General features: G+C 43.7%; 1 protein-coding gene across 3 annotated transcripts in view; it reads left to right on the top strand.

The window, feature by feature from the left end:
* Dapk1 (death associated protein kinase 1) overlaps positions 1–14755 on the top strand; it is a 210393-nt gene extending 195638 nt beyond the window's left edge. For all 3 annotated transcript variants that reach the window (XM_023699135.1, XM_023699134.1, XM_004639380.2), the window contains exons 22-26: positions 3990–4187; positions 5222–5360; positions 6865–6985; positions 9550–9738; positions 12275–14755. In XM_023699135.1, coding sequence (XP_023554903.1) covers positions 3990–4187; positions 5222–5360; positions 6865–6985; positions 9550–9738; positions 12275–13507 — 1880 coding nt within the window. In that variant the 3' untranslated portion in view covers positions 13508–14755. The remainder of the gene's footprint in view (positions 1–3989; positions 4188–5221; positions 5361–6864; positions 6986–9549; positions 9739–12274) is intronic.
* Positions 14756–19955: the final 5200 nt, after the last annotated feature.

Below are 19955 nucleotides of genomic sequence, written 5' to 3'. Positions count from 1 at the left end.
GATCTCTTTTTTTCAGAGTACTGTAATTTTCTATGGAAAGATCTTTGATTTCTTCAGTTAGATGAATTCCAAGGTATTTCCTTTTTCGTGGGGCTATTGTAAAAGGTACTGATTCTCTAATTTCCCTCTCAGTGTGTTTGTTATCTGTGTAGAGGAATGCTATTGACTTTATATCCTGCTATGCTACTGAATTTGTCTATCAATTCTAGTAGCTTCTTGGTAGAGTTTTTTGGGTCTTCCAAATAAAGTATCATGTCATCTGCAAATAATGATAGTTTCACTTCTTCTTTACCTATTCATATTCCTTTTATTTCTCTGTCTTGTCTAATGGCTGTGGCTAATGATTCCATAACTATACTGAATAGGAGGGGTGATAGAGGTCATCCTTGTCTTGTACCTGATTTGAGAGTATATGATTTCAGTTTTTCCCCATTGAGAATTATAATAGCCATTGGGTTGTCATAGATGGCTTTTATCAGATTGGAGTAGAGGCCTTCTATTCCAACTTTCTGTAGGATTTTGAACATGAATGAGTGTTGGACTTTGTCAGAAGCCTTTTCTGCATCGATTGAGATGATCATGTGGTTTTTCGTTTTCACTCTATTGATATAGTGTATTACATGTATAGATTTTGTAATATTGAACCATCCTTGCATCCCTGGAATGAATCCTACCTGGTCATGGTGTATGATCTTCTTGATGATTTGCTGCATTCTATTTGTTAGGATTTTATTGAGGATTTTTGCTCTCTGTTCATGAGGGAGATTGGCCTGTAGTTCTCTTTCTTAGTTGTATCTTTCCCTGGTTTTGGTATCAGTATAATACTTGCCCCCAGGAATGATTTTGGAAGAACTCTTTCCTTTTCAATTTCATTGAAGAGTTTGAGGAGTGTAGGGAATGTATCTTCTGTGAATTTCTTATAGAATTCAGCTGTGAATCCATCAGAACCTGGACTTTTCTTTGTCAGCAAGCTCTTTATTACATTCCGTATTTCAATGGCTGTATTGGGTTATTGAGAGTTGTTATATCTTCTTGATTCAGTTTTGGTAATTTGTACCTTTGTAGGAATCTGTTCATTTCGTCTGTGGCTTCTATTCTGTGAGTAAAGATTCTCAAAGTAGCTATTGATAATCTTCTGAATTTCCACTGGGTCGGAGGTAGTTGCACCCTTTTCATTCCTTATTGCTTGTATTTGAATTTTTTCTTTCCTCTTTTTGATAAGGTTAGCTAGGGGCTTATCAATTTTGTTTAATCTTTCAAAGAACCAGCTTTTTGATTCATTAATTCTTTGAACTGTTTTCTTCATCTCAGTTGAATTAATTTATGCTCTAATCTTTATGATTTCTTCCCGTCTTTGGGCTCTGAGTGTAGTTTTCTCTTCCTTTTCTAGATGTTGGAGGTACAGCATTAGGGTATTTATTTGTTCCCGTTCTGTTTTCCTAATATGTGAGGTCACAGCTATGAATTTCCCTCTGAGAACTGCTTTCATCGCATCCCATAAATTCCGATAAGTTGTGGTTGAATTTTCATTGAATTGTAGATATTGTTGAATTTCTTGTTTAATTTCATCTGTGACCCATTGATTGCTGAGTAGGGTGTTGTTTAATTTCCATGTATTTAGGGGGTTTTTCTGGTTTCTTTTGTCATTTATTTCCAGTTTCATTGCACTGTGGTCAGATAATATGCATGGGATAATTTCTGTTTTCTTGCATATACTTAAGCATGACCTATGTATTAGTATGTGGTATATTTTAGAAAATGACCCATATGCAGCTGAAAAAAAATGTGTATTCAGCTGTGGTTGGGCGGAACACTCTGTATATGTCTACCAAGTCCATTTGTTCCTTAGCTTTGGTTCAGTTGTGCTTCTTTGCTAATTTTTTGTCTGGTTGATCTATCTTTTTGGGATAAGGGGGTGTTAGGTCTCATGTTAAGATTGTTGTATTGGATATTAGATTTTTCATGTCTATTAAGGTTTGTCTTACATAGTTGGGTACTCCTGTGTTTGGTGCATACATATTTATGATTGTTATTTCTTCCTCTTGAATTTTTCCCCTAACCAGTATGTAGTGGCCTTCTTTATTTCATTTGATCACTCTTGGTTTGAAGTTGAGACTGTCCGAGAGCAAGATTGCTACCCCTGCTTTTTTCTGAAGTGCTGGGGCATGTAGTATTGTTTTCCATTCTTTGACTTTCAGCCTATGATTTTCTTTATGAGTTAAGTGTGTTTCCTGTATACAACATATTGTTGGGTTTTGTTTCCTAATCCACTACGTTAATATATTTCTCTTAATTGGTGAATTTAGTCCATTTACATTGATGGTTATAATTGAGATGTGTTGACTTACGATTGACATGTTATTTAAATGCTGTTTTAGTGTGGTATTTTTGAATGACAGTCTTATCCACAGAATCATGGTCATTAAAGGTCACAAAAGCAAAGCCCCTCTTTTTTCCACTGCCTTGGTCAGTCATAATTTCAATCTCTTCGATTTTTCCATAGTGTTCAAAATAATCTCGTAGGTGATGTTCTTCAGTATCTTCTTTAATACCACCAACAAAGATCTTCACTATTAAGTGTGCACCTGGTCTTTGAGAATCTTCTCTTGAAACAGCTCTCTTTGGTTCCACAACTCTTCCATCCACTTTGTGTGGCCTTGCATTCATAGCTGCATCCACCTCCTCCACAGTGGCATAAGTGACAAACCCAAAGCTCCTGGAATGCTTACTGTTTGGGTCTCTCATTACGATGCAGTCTGTGATTGCCCCCCATTGCTCCGAATGGCTCCTCAGGCTCTCCTCAGTTGTTTCAAAGCTCAGCACTCCAAAGAAGAGCTTCCATAGCTGTTCGGGCTCCTTGGGAGACTGACTTAGACATGACGGCAGTCAGAAGAGAGACTGACAATGCTTCCCCTGTGGTGTCCACCAGCAGAAAGCCAAAAAAAAATACTTCAAAACAAATACCTGGAAAACCTTTCCTGTGAATTTTTTTTATACAAGTCAGTACCACAAAATTATGTACAATAGGCATGAATGGCAACAGCTGGCATTGCCAGATGACCTGAGGTCTAAGTTTTGGAGACAGCAGATCCCTGGAGTGTGCTTTTTAGTAGAAAACCAGGTGGAGCTTGTTGACCCCTCACAAACCTTTTCTTCTTAATCACCAAAAGCTTGTGTAAGCAACTGCTGCTGGGGACAGGAATGAGGGAGAGCCCCAGGTGTGCAAGTCCCCAACAGCTGCTTGACGATCACTAGGGTGCTGACCATACGTTCGGCTAGCTGTAGCGTCACTCCTTTTAAATTGACTCTCAGGATGCAAGGCGTTCAGGAAGAGGGATTTAGGTCCCATTAGAGCCCATTTAGGTGCATATGCTCAGGTTCATCTGCTTGCCACTAACCAAATCAGTTTTTAAAAAATTACTTAAAGCTCCAACAACATAGAATAGCCTATTTGCCTGAAAATTACCATCTCACCATCTCCAAGTAGGTAAGGGGTTTTTTTAATAATAAAAAGCAGAGAAGAGGAAAAACCCAGAGAAATAGTGCAGATCTCTACACTTTATCACTTTTACCTAACTTCAGTTCATTGTCCCCTTTCTTATAGAACACTACAACTTATACTTGTAGGAAAAAAAAAAAAGAAGCCAAACAAAAAAACTGAGCTCCTGGCTTCCTGATATCAGCATCTATACATTCTTTTCATTCATCTGGGCTAAAGAGAGGTGGCAAAAGCTGTTTATGCCTTACACCTCAAAGAGCCATTTGTCTACAAAAAAACACCCCTAACTTTTAAAGCTCCATCTTGCAGTGCCAGCTCCAAAAGTATTAACACACATGTGGATCTACCCTTAAATCTGTGTTATGCATACTCACAAAAATGCCATTCAGTATCACCCAGCCCGATGCAGAATCCTTAGCGCAGTAAGAAAAAGTGCAGAGTTTGGTGGTGGTATTGCAGGATGGTAATCTTTCTTTTTCTTTTTCTGTAGGAGTTGGCGATTTCAGTGTGTGGGAGTTCTCTGGAAATCCTGTGTACTTCTGCTGCTATGACTATTTTGCTGTAAATGATCCTACATCGATCCATGTCATTGTCTTTAGTCTGGAGGAACCCTATGAGATTCAGCTGAACCAAGTGATTTTCTGGCTCAGCTTCCTGAAGTCTTTAGTCCCAGTGGAGGAACCCATCGGTGAGCCGAGCTCCAGGCCATGGCGGCCCTTCCTCTCGGTTCTGCAGCTTCTCCCCGCCTCCTGCCTGGCTGCAGCCATACCCAGAACCTGCAGCTCGGGTCTTGGAGCTGCTGTTGTTATTCTTTCTTCTCCTCCCTGGGAGATTCCACTCTGCAGCTCACTGGGCATTGTGTTCTGCAAGGAGTTGTGTCCCATGATCCCATATTTCCATCTCAAATACCAATTCTAGAACATTCCCTGGGAGAAGTTTCTCACCTCTTTCTATTCTTTAGAGCCGTGGTTTTTGCTGAATGCAAAGCGAAATACTCCTTCAAGAGCTCCTGCTCCTTTTTGGAAAGGCCCACGGCTCACCAGTAGAATGAGCTGTCCATTCGGCTGATCTTTCAAACCCTGGAGAAAAGCGGCCCAGCCTCCTGACTGTGGCATCCTGATGTTATTCCTAGAAAATAGGAGAACATGGAGAATGGACTGCTGCTTGAGTAGAAAAGAGAAGCAGCCTTCTCTGGGAAAATACAACACTCAGGAACCAGATTTCTCCCCAGAAAAATACAGAACAATAAATTAGATTTAATATCCCTCAGCATGCTGCCATTTTGATCCTTCTCCTTTGTCACATTCTTTTTCAGCATTCCAGTAAGTAAGGACTGCTGTTGTGTGAGTCTCAGGCAGTTTCTCTTTGGACCACGTGGCTGCATGAAGAGGGCTTTCTTTGGGCTTACCAAAAGCACCCTCCTAATAGGAGATTAAATCTTCCTCCTCACGTAGGAGGAGATGTATGTGTGGAGTCCTGAGATGCTGACATGAGCTGAAGTCATTTGGGGTCCACTGCTGAGAGCCGTCTTTATGGCCCAGAATGGGCTCCCTTGTTTGCCAGGCCTGGGCCCTTTTAGGGGGTGGTAGCTCGCGGCAGGCATGGGGCCTCGAGTCTGTGGGCAGGTTGTGCATCGGGCCATGAAGCAGTGCACCCCTCACTCAGGCAGGAGAGTCAGCCATGCAGGGAGTCTGCCTCCTCACAGCTCCTTCTCCTCCCCAGCCTTTGGCGGCAAGCTGAAGAACCCACTCCGAGTGGTCCTGGTTGCCACCCATGCTGACATCATGAATGTCCCTCGTCCAGCTGGAGGCGAGTTTGGATATGACAAAGACATGTCACTACTGAAAGAAATCAAGAATAGGTGAGGACAGCCTGGGGGAGCCTCCTGTCCTGGGAACCTTGGTTTAGGGGCTAGGTATAGAAATACAGATGGAAGCCATGTGACCTGACAGAGGAACAAAAGTCTTTTCTTCCGTGATTGATCTTTTTATTTTTCATCTTTTCAAAGAATAAATACACATAACAGAGACAAAACACATATACCAAACACCAGCCGTCTCACTGCTTTCTCTCTGGTGGCTGCTTTGGCTTTCAGTTCTTTTCCTGATTATCACTATAACATTAATCAGTGTTTTTCAACATACATGTTGCAACCATATTGGGCCATAATAGGAGGTTGTTACTGATTCTCTCCATAGTGGGACAGGATGAGATGGAATGGAACAGAAGAGAATAAAATAGATCAGAGTACATTTAATGTCAAGTATTATTTTCAGTTTTTTACTTACAAAATTTGTATATGCACAGGTAAAATATATAAATCTTCACTCAGATTGTAATACTTTTTTCCATTGGCACAGTTATTTACCAGAAACTGGGTAATTTATAAAAAACAAACAAACATTGATTTAGTTTACAGTTTTGGAGGCAGAGAATCCCAACAGGAAGTCAGCATCTCCAGTGAAGACCGCCTTGGCTATATCACATTGTGGCAGAAAGCATCTTGGTAGAATGACCTGTGAAAGGAAGCCAGAGAGACACAGGGATCTTGTTTTCCCTTTGTAGCAGCTCTCTGTGAGGTCTAACTCAAATCCCATGGAAACTTCACTGATTGCTTTGGAGAGCAGCACCCCAGTGACTTTACTCCCCTTTCCCTTAAGGCTTTTTTTTTTTTTTGCGGAACTGGGGATTGAACTCAGGCCCTTGCACTTGCCGGGGAAGCGCTTATTCCACTGAGCCATCTCTCTGCCCCCCCCCCTTTCCCTTAAGGGAAGGTTAGGTCCCCTTAACTCCTTACGAGGCGGGTTGAGTCCCACCTCTTAAAGGTTGCACCATGGCACACACTGGGAACTTGACCCCAAACACATGAGGCCCTGGGAGACAAGCCACATCTGAATCAAGCATTGTCCATCAAAAAACAGTGAAGTTGGTGTTAGTAACTTCAATCTTGAGTTACCAGTTTGAGACACACACCTTCTTTCTTCCTGATGGAGTCTTCAGTGAACATTTTCAGGTGAATGATGGAACTTTGGTACTGTGCCCCATCTTTAGTCCTCTACTTTCAGCAGTGTCACTTCTAAGATAAATACATGAGTCTCCCCTTTCCTGCTCAGGAGGAACTGATGGCTTTCCATAGTGTGTTTCTGCTGCTAATTGGGAAGCCAGTGGTTCTTTTGGTATGACGGGGAGTGCATGCTCATATCCCCACCCCTGTGCACTTAGAGTGGCTAAGCAGAGTCCACCAAACAGCAGGGACAGAGACATTGCATTGCACAGTTCTCTGGGGCCAGTAGGAGCCCCCAGCTGTGCGTGGAAAGACCTGGGGAAATTGACTCAGGGCTGATTAGCTCTTGCCCTTGTCACAGGTTTGGGAATGATCTTCACATTTCAAATAAGTTGTTCGTGCTGGATGCTGGGGCTTCTGGATCTAAGGACATCAAGGTACTTCGGAATCACCTCCAGGAAATTCGGAGTCAGATAGTCTCGGTGAGTCTACCCTGGAGATCCCTGAGTCTAACTTTCGCTGTCCTCAGCAGTGACCTTGGAACTGGCCTCTCTGTTCTGCTCTCTTCATTGGGTTTGGTTTTCAAGGGCCACCTTCCCAGTAGGCTCCAGGACTAAGGGACCACATGAATATGCTGTTAGCGTGGTATCTGCAGTGAGGCAGGAGAGAGAGAGCAACAAGCAATGGTCGGAGGAGGAGTTATGGCCCAGGTGGACCCAATCAGGGTCCAGCATTGAAATTCTTACTTTATGTGCTTTAAGCACAAAATTTCTTTTTACAAATTACAGAAGGAATTCCAAAGTACTTTATTGCGGAAAGAAAACTCAGAGGAAAAAGTCATAAAATTTGTCAAAAGTGCCATTTTAGAAAATTTAGAAAAATTTTTAAAAAACACTAACAAAGTTTATTCAACAATGTAAGGCTTTTTTATGCATCAGAAAAAAATAGAATGAGGCAGTATTCTTGCCACAGGTACACTATGAAAAATGCTTCATTTTTTTCCAAGTTAAATTTTATATAATTTCAGATCACATGGGGGAGTTTGGTATTTTTAAACTTCAAATGTTACTGGAAGAAGAAATAAAGCATATAGTAAAGGCTCTGTGATCAGTACAGTTAAATAAGAGTAAGAGAATGTTAATGGAAATCACAATGTTTAACCAATTTAATAAAAAACAGTAATTTAATTATCCTGCTTTCCACATTGCCTGAACATTTCTGGATTAAAACTATTGGGTGGTCAAATATAAAGCAATAAATATCTCAAATAGTAATTTGGGGAATGTGTATTTAAAATAACTTAGACTCCAGGGCTGGCCAGAAAGCTTAGCAGATTGAAGTGCCTGCTTAGACAAATACAGGGACTGGGGTTCAATCCCCAGCATGCTGTGCCGGCCCCACCCCCTGGAGCACACTGAGATGGCAGCTGAGACTAGGCATAGTGGCCCGCGCCTATAATCCCGGCACTTGGGAGGCTGAAAACAGGAGGATCACTGAGTCTGATCTGTGTAGTGAGACCCTGTAGACACTGTAGTAAATACATTAAAAACAAATAAATAAATAAAATAGACTCAAGACAACCTTTTAAAGAGAGGTTATAAAAATCTACAAATCTTAAAAAAAAGTGTACCTACTTAAACATTTAAAACAAATCTCTAGCAATAAAGATTAATTTAAAAAAATGTATTGGAAAAAATAATACATTTAACACATAAAGATTGCTTACTTATAATATTGAAAAAGTTTTATAAAACTGGTGAGGAACAGAAAAAACATGCTAAAATTAGGAGAGAATGCCACAATGCTTTCAGAAATGTTCCAACCACACAAACCCACATCTAGCTTGGGTAGGCGCATGGCAGACACCTCTGCTATCCCACAGAAGTGCATAGAATCTGGGTCTCTTTCAACACCAGGCTCTGGTTCCACACCTGTACTCACAATACTCAGAAAAATCCTTTCCATCAGCACAAAATGTGGTCCATGCACCACAAGGAGGCATATTCAGTGAATGGAAAAGGTCTGGCCAGCCTCTGGGAATCAGAGCCCCCAGACTAGCTGGTGGTGAGCCACCCTGTGCTTGGATAACAGCCTCATTTATCAGGGAGCGTGATGCCTTTGATTTTGAGCTGGGTCGTACTAAAGCCTCTCATGAGCCACTGAGGCCAGGCAAGTGGAGCTCCCTGAGTAAACTATGCCTGAGAATTTTTTTATTGATTAAGGATTGTAATTTAGGTGACATAAAACTTGATTGGAAAAGGAGCAGTGCGGTATGTGGCTTGTGTGGTTGCTAATAAGCATGGTATATTGATATGAATGGAAAACATACGCTAGTTTAACAGACTTAAAGGGGTAAAAACCAGCATCATGCCATTTACCAAGAATTAGTCTAATAGAAATAACAGTTCAGTAACAGTCCCAATGAATACCACATTTACTGGTTAAAATTCTGCTATTGTTGACAATATTCATTCTTCTGTTTATTTTTCTTTACTTTTTTTCTTTTTTTTTTTTTTTTTTTTTTGTAAATCTATTTGAGACAGGGTCTCACTATGCAGTTCAGGCTGGCCTTGAGCTCAATTTGTGTCCCAGGCTGGTCTTGAACTCACAGTGATTCTCCTGCCTCAGCCTCCCTAGTGCTGAGATTACAGGTGTGCACCACCATGCCCCACTTACTCTCCGTCTCTGAAGTATCCATTGCTAGAGTGAAAGGTAGAACAAGCCCGGGGGGCATGAGGGAGGGGTGAGTAAGTGAAAAAAGAGGGAGGGAAGATTGGAGCAAAATATGAGTTACAGAATTCCAAAAGTCCCAGATCATAAGTCTTAAGATTTATTATCAGTTTATCAAGACAGAGCTAAAAAGCTTGTACAAAACTGCATTTCATGAACATTCTGCCTGAAGGTGCCAAAGCAGTAAAGCAGTAACTGCTCCAGCAGTCCACCAGCAGAGTGTCGTGTCCCTGGGGGTTACAGGGGGCACATACAAACGCAGGGCATTGTGTCCGCTGGGCTCCTCACGCACTGTCTCCCACACTGCTTGTTCTAGGGCTGCCCCCCAATGACTCACCTGTGTGAGAAAATCATCTCCATGCTGCCATCCTGGAGGAAGCTCAACGGGCCCAATCAGCTCATGTCCCTGCAGCAGTTTGTGTACGACGTGCAGGACCAGCTGAACCCCCTGGCCAGCGAGGAGGACCTCAGGCGGATCGCACAGCAGCTGCACAGCACAGGCGAGGTGAGTGCTCCATGCGATCGGGCAGGGGGGCAGGGTGCAGCAAGGACTCAGTCTGTCCCATGGTCTGGGGCCAGGAGGGGCCGGGAGCTGGGTGGCATATGGGCATAGCCTGGTCTCCCACAGTATTTCCAGATGGGCAGCCATTACTATCTCAGGTAGTTCCCAAACCTGCAACCTGTGCTTCTCCTTCACTTGAGCACTGCTGTTTAGATTTCTCTGTTTTGCTTTTGTCTTCCAATTCCTGTTAGGGGCAGAGGGTCCTGCCTGGGTGGCTGTCTCCTCCCTCACCTTTGGAGACATGGCAGTTTCCTGCCCTTTCTGGCAGCCCCAAGGGTGGTGTCCCCTGTGGTCGGGAGGGTGTGGCTCCAAGCCAGCTTCCTGGACAACAAAGAGTTGAAAAAAGGTGATGAGTTGTCTTCAGGCAGACCATTCTGGAGGCACTAAGGCAAAGAAAAAGCGTGCAGAGCAGACACTGATCGTAATCCTTAAAACCCCAGATCCTGCTCAGAGTGACAAAAAATAGGCCTTTTTGCTTCTGGTTGTGTGACATTCAGCACTGGCGTTGGGTACATGTACCAATCCCCAGAAAGAGGTGTGGCCTCATGATCCTCCATCCTGAGAAATGAGGAGGCAGCGTGTGCTGGACTGCACTGGGAGCAGGCCTTGGGAGTATGAAGAACAGGAAGCAGTTTGGAGAATAGTAAACCCAGAAGTTCAGGTGCCCCATCAAGGCCGTGCTTATGTGAACCATGTGTTTTGAAACTAATATTGAATCCACAAGCTAGTGACCCAGAAGAGCCACAAGTAGTGGGCTTTTAAACACCCAGTGAACAAGGAGCAAATCTGCTGACTCCTCCAGCAGTTCTGGAAAGTGATTACGAGGAATGAGACGGGTGCAGTCAAGCCTAGATGATATGGAATGGCTGGATATAAAAGGTTTAAACTCATTCCTTTGGTATCATACTCTGTTATTTTGCCAGCATGTCCTAGATCACAGCACATGATTCATTTAATTTGATATCACATCCATCTTGAGCTTGAGCCTTAAGTAAATGAGCATTTAAAAGGGGAAAGAAAGAAGGGAAGACTCAGTGGACTGGCCTCACTTGGACTGGCCCCACTGTCGTTCTGCTGCTGCCTCCTAGAAGTGCCCTGCACACCTGATTCGCGTCTCCTCACATCAGTCTTTCTGTGGTCCAGGATCCCACAGAGCACATTGTGGCCTGTCATCTGGATCTCTCCCAGGACCATGGATCAGGCTGTGTCTCCTATAACCCTGAGGCAGTGGCAGTGGGGACACATTTGCATTTTTGACACTTAATGAGTTTCTAGTCCAAGGTTCAGGTACAGTAGAACCACAGACAGTGGGGTTCGTAAAGGTCTAATCCAGACTAGGGCAGAAGAGTGTGTGCTGCTGTGAGCAAGGAGCCGTTGTCCTATAACTGGCCCAGAACGGGGGGAAGCAGAGGAGATACCTGTCCCAAAAGGGATTTCTGTTTCTTGCTTTTTTTCTAACTTTTGTGGAGTTTTTAATGAAATAAACATGACCCATAGAGCTGAAGCCTCCTCTAGTCCCCCTCTCTGGTATCTAATTCCTCTCACTTCTCTGGGCTGAACTGTCATAGCAGTGGCACATCTTTCCAGACCTTTTGTGTGGAAATGGATTTTGATTCACATAAATATACATTATGTGAGATATATAGAGATATGAGGGGGAAGAGAGGAGAGGGAGGGAAAGACAGAGAGAGAGAGATTGAGCTTGAGGTTGAGAATGAGAATGAGATTTTTAATTCAGGTCTTTAGAGAAGTCCCAAGAATGCTATCATGAACTATGATAGACTCTACCCTTAAAGTTGATTATTTGCATTTTACAACACTTGCTTAGTTTCTATCACTAATTCTTCACTGATGTTCTTTCATACAGCCTTACATTCCACCTCTTAGCCTGTATTTCCAACGGGGAGAACATTAGCCTACATGACCCAGTGTAGTAGACAACCATGTTTCAGAAACAACATCAATGCAGCACTGTGACTGATGGTGTAGTCCTCATACAAGGGTTTTTGGTTTGTTTTTTTTTTTTTTTTTGCTTATGCTCGTAACTTATTTATAGCATTTTTTTGTTTGTTTGTTTGTTTGTTTTTGTTTTTTGTTTTTTGTTTTTTTTTCTTGTAGGTATCTATTTGGAGATTCAGGTTCCAGTCACATCTCATTGCATTTGTTTGCCATTTCTCTTCCTCCTCTCTTCCTTCCTCTTCCTTTACTTGTCTTTCTCTGTGTATTTGTCTTCCATTATGTTGGGCTTTTTGACATTTAAAGGTAGTTCTTTCTCAAAATCACTTTTTCATATTTTCAGGCTCCTGTTTCAGGATCAGTGCTTGGTTTTAGAGGTGAATCCGTGGAAGGGCCTGGGTTCCTTCTGAGTTCGCCTGCTCAGGTTTCCTTGCTGGGATCAGGCCCTTTTGTACTCTGGGTGATGCATACCCCTGGCCTGGGTTCCGTTTCTTCTGTGACCTGGTGTTGTCTCCTCTGGCAGATCAACATCATGCAGAGCGAAACAGTGCAAGACGTGCTGCTCCTGGACCCGCGTTGGCTCTGCACAAACGTGCTGGGGAGGCTGCTGTCAGTGGAGACACCCCGCGCTCTGCATCACTACCGGGGTCGCTACACCATGGAGGACATCCAGCGCCTGGTGCCTGACAGCGACGTGGAGGAACTACTGCAGATTCTGGATGCCATGGACATCTGCGCCCGGGACCTGAGCAGCGGGACTATGGTGGACATCCCTGCGCTGATCAAGACTGACAATCTACAGCGCTCCTGGGCAGATGAGGAGGATGACGTCATGGTGTATGGCGGAGTGCGCCTTGTCCCTGTGGAACATCTCACCCCATTCCCATGTGGCATCTTTCACAAGGTGCAGGTGAACTTGTGCCGCTGGATCCACCAGCAGAGCACAGAAGGTGATGCCGACATTCGCCTGTGGGTGAGTGGCTGCAAGATCACCAACCGTGGGGCAGAGCTGTTAGTGCTGCTCGTCAACCATGGCCAGGGCATTGAGGTGCAGGTACGCGGGCTGGAGACTGAGAAGATCAAGTGCTGCCTGCTGCTGGACTCAGTGTGCAGTACCATCGAGAACGTCATGACCACCACGTTGCCAGGGCTGCTGACAGTGAAGCACTACCTGAGCCCTCAGCAGCTGCGGGAGCACCACGAGCCCATCATGGTCTACCATCCCCGGGACTTTTTCCGAGCACAGACCCTGAAGGAGAGCTCCCTTACCAACACTATGGGGGGGTACAAGGAGAGCTTCAGCAGCATCACCTGCTTCGGCTGTCATGATGTCTACTCTCAGGCCAGCCTAGGCATGGACATCCATGCATCAGACCTGAGCCTCCTGACCCGTAGGAAACTGAGTCGCCTGCTGGACCCACCTGACCCCATGGGGAAGGACTGGTGCCTTCTTGCCATGAACTTGGGCCTCCCTGACCTCGTGGCCAAGTATAACACCAACACAGGGACTCCAGGGGACTTCCTCCCCAGCCCAGTGCATGTGCTGCTGCGGGAATGGACCTCCTACCCAGAGAGTACTGTGGGTGTCCTCGTGTCCAAACTGAGGGAGCTGGGTCGCCGGGATGCTGCTGACTTTTTACTGAAGGCCTCCTCTGTGTTGAAAATCAACCTTGATGGCAGTGGCCAGGAGGCCTATGCCTCTAGCTGCAACAGTGGCACATCGTACAATTCCATTAGCTCTGTCGTGTCCTGGTGAGGGTGGCTGCAGCTGAGCAGTGCCTCCGCACCTGCAGCAGCAGAGGGTGTCGTCCTTGCTGTCCCTGGAGTCCCGGGGCACCCCTCCCTGCACTGCATCCGCCTCTTCTCCGCCTGTCTCCCTGCCTCCACCTCCCTCGCTCTCACACACTCTGTGTGGATGGTCTTTCTTACCTGGAGCAGACCATACCCTTCACTGGCCACTCAGCTAGCTGGCGACCCTCCTCTCATCTACAATATTTTCCTTTTTACTGACAGTTTATTGGAATTTCAAACTTTTCGGTGAAATTTTTAATCTACTTTACTGATTGTCCTTTTAAAAAAGGAAAGAATCGTGCACATTTATTTGCAATGTGTATTTCTTACACTCTCTTCTTATACTAGCTCCTCAGCTTCTCTCTTTTGTATTTGTAAGAAACTTTCATGCTTGGACCCCACTGTATGATTTATAAATAGACAATGTGAGTGCCTTTTGCAGAAGAGGGTATGTTTGAGATCATTGAAGTCAGCCAAGAGCTGTCACCAAGGAAATGCTACCTCTTTGTCCCTTGCTGTATATGCTGATTATCACCAGAGGTGCTTCACCCTGAGTTTCTTTGTTTTTGTTTTGGGCAGGAATGGGCAATATCTGTTTTGGGCAAGATTTTTTTCCCCCCCCTTAGTTTGGAAAGGGAAGCGGAGAAAGGAATCTTCCTCCAGGGTGATTTCATGGCCAGTGTTGTTGCTGTAAGATGTTTTCTAGTTTGCTTTTGTTTAAATGTCCACATGAACATGCACAGAAAACTCACAAACCGTCGTACTTCGTCATTCCCTCTCATCTCAGGTAGAAGGCTGACATAGTCTCAGAGTTACGGAGACCTGTGTAAGGATTCAGAAGACCTGGACTCATAGTTTGTGGCAGTCTGTTGTCATTGGTGCATAGCTTATAGTTTCCACATTTAGATGCTGGTCGGATAACTTCCTATACTTGAAGTCATAAAAGAAAATACAGGAAGCAAGTTTTCTTGCAGTGATTTCAAATTGTGATAGAATTTTAATTTGATATGAGGGAACATATTTTAATTCTTCTGTCCTAAGAAGCATGTATGTTAATGTTATATCATCTATATATCTCTCTATATATAGATATTTATATCTATATATATGTGCACTATGTATATACATATATATTAATACTGGTATTTTTACTTAATCTGTAATATCTCTTAAAAGAATTAAGTTTGTTTTTCTCCCTTTTTAAAAAAAATATACTGGTACTTATTGCATTAGGTTTGTGGGTCCTTAATTAAAAAAAGATTCTCTGTCTTGTGGGTTTTCAGTGCCAGTGGCCCATGCAGTAGGTAGGACAAAGTGGTAGAAACCTGGAAGTCGGTAATGTAAATCCCCAGGGGATGGATTTCAGTTTACTTAGGTGTTTGCTGATTACTGAACTAGGCAGAGATAAAGAACCCAGATGATGTTCACATTTGTTCTTTTTTTTTTTTTTGTTGTTGTTGTTGTTGTTGTTGTTGAGATAGGGTCTCACTGTGTAGTTTCAGTGGCCTCGAACTTACTGTGATCCTCCTTCTTCAGCCCTCCGAGTGCTGGGACAACAGGCACACATCACCATGCCTGATTTCTTCAGATTTTAAAGAAAAAAGGCCCTTTCTATTTTTTTTTTTTTTTTTTTTTTTTTTTTTTTGGTGAGCCAACTAAATAGCTATTGTTTTTAATATGTATTTTTAGTACAGGGTCTGCAGGATCTCACTACATAGATTGGACTCATAGTGATCCTCCTGTTTTCAGCCTCCCAAATGCTGGGACTACAGGCAGGTGCCACCATGCCCAGTCTCAGTCACCATCTCAGCGCACTTCGGGGATGGGGGCGACACAGCACGCTGGGGATCAAACTCTGGCCCCTGCATCTGCCTAAGCAGGCACTTTAATCCATTGAGCTATCTGGCCAATCCTAATTAGCTTTTAATCTTCATCGTTACCAAAAGAAGGCTAACTTTTCTGAGCTCAAGCTGTTTAGGTCTAGAGCAAGAGATGCCTGTCCTCAATCTCTTTTTAAAATGGAAACTACATGTGCTCCTGGCCATCCACTAAGGACTCCAGGGCCATCCTGCCTGGTACCGGTATGTGATAACAACTTGATGGGATGAAGCTAATGTTGTGTAAATCCTCAACATCCCCACCCCTGAAAAAAGGAAAGAGAAAAAAGACTGAAAGGAAAAATACTAAAATGCTAGTGATTTTCTCTGTGCTGGTAGGTATACAGCTCATTTTGCTTTATCTAAATTGCTGACAACAAACAATTTACTTTTATAACTGAGAAAAGAAATACTGATGAGTGCTGTACAAACTACACATAGATATACCTAAGAAGGATGATACTGAAATAGAGGTTGCCTTATAGAGTGGAACCTTCTCTTCTTGTCTGACTCCATCCATAGTGTTGGGCTCAGTCCCTCTTACTTCATTGCAAATTCACCTCAAAGAGCCACAGAAATAGCTGAAACCCAGGGGCAAAGGCCATCCTCCTGCAACATCTGTGTGTGACATCCTAGGGGATGCCTTGGTTGGATGGGTCCCTGAACCTGACTCAGATGAGTGTCTCAGGGAACCACAGTGGTTGAGGACACAGAGTTCCTAAGACCCTTGGACCCATATTCCTCGATTAGTATGGAGAGCTGCATTTCTCTCCAAAAGGTGCTCACAGGAGGGAGGGGAGAGGATATTGAACAGGCGAATCAAAGGACTGCAGGTCCTGGCACAGGCTACTCCTGTGGTTCTGGGGCGCTGGCTCCAGGCTGTGGAAGACACACTCAGGAATCCTTACAATCCAAACATCAAGGGCAAAAGGATAACCAAGCTCAAATCTTATCATGGGTCCCATCGTGTAAATACTACCAGGGGCATTGTGTGGACTTGATTACCAAGAACTCTAGCCAGGTCAAAACTGGTCAACAAAACTCACCATGTGATGCTGGCTCTACCTCTTGCAGGAGGAATACAACTGGCTATAATTTACCTTCTGTGGCCATAGTGGGATACAGGATGTGTGCAGCTGAATATGATGGTACACACCTGTAATCCTCACTGTTTGGGAAACTGAGGCAGGAGGCTTGCAAGTGCAAGGAAAATGGGCAACTTGATAAGGCTCCATCTCCCAAAGTAAAATTAAAACAGGCAGAGGGATTTAATGCCCAGACCTGGGGAAAATCAGGATATACAAGTTCTTAAATCAGAAATAGGAGCCATTCATGAGACATTTGCTTAGAGTTGGGAAATACACTCAGGATGTTCCTTGTTACCTCTTGACTGTTCTGGAGTATTCTAGGTCTCCAGTATGGATGAAAGAATCCCAGGGACCCAGGGTCTTGGTGAGTTGATGAGCATTTCTGTGAGTTTTGGTTGGTTTCACCAAAATTTGATTCCCCACATATCTGAAAGGTATCAGAACTATGACTGACTCTCAGAGCTGTTTTCAGAGATTGTGGCTAAGCTTTGGATGGAGCCTGAGAGTCTGATGTCAAATTTCATTGCTATCAGGTTAGTCACTGGTGAGAAATCTGACCCTTCACGGCTCCCAATTCGAGGACTCAGCAGCTCCAAATGTGGATTCAAGATGGGGGTGGGCTCCACTGTTCCTCCTGCATGCCTGGGCCAGAGTGTAGAACCCCTAAGGGGTAGAGGTAAGGAATACCTAACACTCCCAGCTTGCTCTTGTAGGTTGTGGAATGTCCCCTAAGGACCAGGTGTTAAAAGCTGGCTGGTTAGTATGGAAGTCATGGGAGATAATGGAAATATTAAGAGGCAGAGCTGAGGAGAAAGCTCTAGGTCACTGGGGCATGGAGATGGGGAGCCAAGATCTCATCTTCTTAGTCTTGTTCCCTGCCCCAGCCATGAGGTGAGCTGCTTACCTCTGCCACAAGCTCCCTGCCATGATACTTTTCAACAGGCCCACCAGCATCAGGGACAAAGAACGAAGAATTAATGTCTAAATCCTGAGACAGAATTAACTTTTCCTCTTTGTAAATTCATCATTCCTGGTATTTGTTACAGTGATAGAAAGTTGATTGACATACATTCATTCACTGCAGGAACGAACCCTGGGAAGTGTCTGGGATAGCAGGATCAGACAAAGCCAGACAGCTGCTCCTCAACCCCAGAGCCACACACACTGATGGTTACGGGGGGGTGTCTGTATGCTCCATGAGCCAGTCCTTGGTCAGAAAGGATGAGGAAATAGATAGGAAGCTAGGAGAGAAGTCACAGTAATGCCTCCAGCAGAATCTGAACCTGGGCTATCTTTGTGCTATCACTGGACACGGGGGCTGCTTGAGGGTTCTAGTGGCCCTGCCAGATACCCAGAGCAGGAACCCTGGATCATGGAATTCCTCACCAGAACTACAGAGAAGAGGTTCAGGATGCCTTTCATAGATAATGTCATCTGGTCCATTGAAATACAGAATTTCACAAATTAAAGAAACTTCAGAGATTGTTTGGTTCAACCACACTCTTTAGAGACTGAAAACAAAGAGATGAAAATGTTTAGATAATATTTCACCGTTGAATTCTTCATCATCCTGGTTTAGGGTCGGCTTATCTGGCCACAACATGCCATGTATGGTCATATCTCTGCCATGTGTTTGTACTGTGCTGTGATGCATGTATATATGTGTGCATATGTGAATGTGTGTGTGTCAGGAATATATATGTGGGCATGTTGGTGTGGATTTGTATACATATGCCTAAGAATATGTGTACATGTTTGCCATGCATGTGAAGTGACTGAGTTGGTGTGCATGAGTATATGTGTGTAGGTGTGAGTGTATATGTGCATGCGTATGTGTGTATTCTGTTGCGTGTGTGCATGTGAGTATTTTGTGTGCCAGTACTGTGCCTCTGTATAGAGAGGGACTCTGTGCCCTTGAAGGGTTGCTCTTCTGGCTAGAGCCTTGATAGTCTCAAATCCAGTTGTGTGCATGTGCTTCCCACCATCAGAACTTTCTCCCACCCTGTGCCATCAGCCCAGCCATCCTTGAAACTCATGAGGTGAGACTCCAGCCTCAGTAAAAGCTCTGCAGAGTAAGCTTTCTCTCAGCAGTCTTATGAAAGATTAAATACAGTTCCAGAAGAGCTAGATAAGGGATACTTCCTCCAAACCAAGTGATTCTGAGCCTGATCCACACAGAGCACATGGAAGCTGGGTGCTGACTGCAGGCTTTGTGCTCTTGTCCCTGCATGGGTGCCCCCTGCCCGGGGCAGGAGCCGTGTTCCTTGGCTCTAAGCCAATGTGAGCAATGGTTTTTTTCTGTTCCAGCTGTTTCTTATAGACATAATGTAACTGAAGTCCTATGGATAGTACAATTTTATACTCTGTTGTTTTTAACCTACCATTATGACATGCATTATTCAGTGCTATGGAAAACTGTGCAGAAACAAGCTTTAATGGCTGCATTTCACTGCCAACAGTAAAGCTGGAGTAAACATCTTCATGCATAATTATTTTAGTATTTTAAGTTGGACACAGTTTTTTAGTTGGTGGTAGGACTAGGAACTGAACCCAAGAGCTTGTGCCTGCTATGCAAGCAACATCCTCATCCCAAAATATAATTTTTGTCGTTTTAGAACACCACAGCTAAAATTGGGGAAGATTAAGCAATTATTGCCGAGGAAAAATTTCATGTGTTTTACATGTATCCCCACAGAAGAGCATTGTTTTATTAATTAACTATTCACACATCTTGTAATACATTCTTTACAAACTGATTGTGACATATGATAACGTGTTAAATAGTCTTTTAGCAAGAAGAGAAAATTCAGCTTTCCTATCATCACAAGACCCTAAAATGGTTCATCAGTAATTATAGCCACTTTCAAAAATTTTCAGCTTTGGGACTAGTGGAGTAGCCCAGTGGGACCATGTTTGTCTAGCGTGCATGAGGCTCTGGGTTCAATCCTTAGCACCGCAAAGAGAATGACTGCCAAAGTTATATCAATGTACAGGGTTGTTGTCAAGTCTCAGGAACTGCCGTGAAGTTTTTGTTCCATTCTTTTGAAGTGTAAGTTACAAGGTTCACTGACATCGCAAGCTGTCTTGTCTGTTGACTTACTGTAACGCTTATTGAACTGTTAACCCTCCATTCCCAATTTTTCATTCATGGCCTGAGTTTCTGGGCATCTTCTTTCAGTGGAAAACAGCCTTCCTTGACTCGACTCCATTTTCTTCACATGGTTTGTCCTACTCAGAACACTGAAGATTTTGACCTCTGTTTTTTTTCTGCTAACTTGGTGTTTGGACAAGGCTACTAAAAGGCCCACAAACTTGAAACAGTGTTTAGGAGATGTCCTAACCCTTACACTAAGCCCTTGCACCCCAGATTTTTGGAAACACATATCTCAATATTGTGGTCCACTAACCCCAAAATTGGAGTAACTCATAACCTAGTACTGTGGTGCCT

The sequence above is a fragment of the Octodon degus genome, unplaced genomic scaffold, assembly GCF_000260255.1.
Source record: "Octodon degus isolate 3935 unplaced genomic scaffold, OctDeg1.0 scaffold00111, whole genome shotgun sequence".
Taxonomy (NCBI): domain Eukaryota; kingdom Metazoa; phylum Chordata; class Mammalia; order Rodentia; family Octodontidae; genus Octodon; species Octodon degus.
This window is presented reverse-complemented; position numbering and strand designations above follow the sequence as displayed.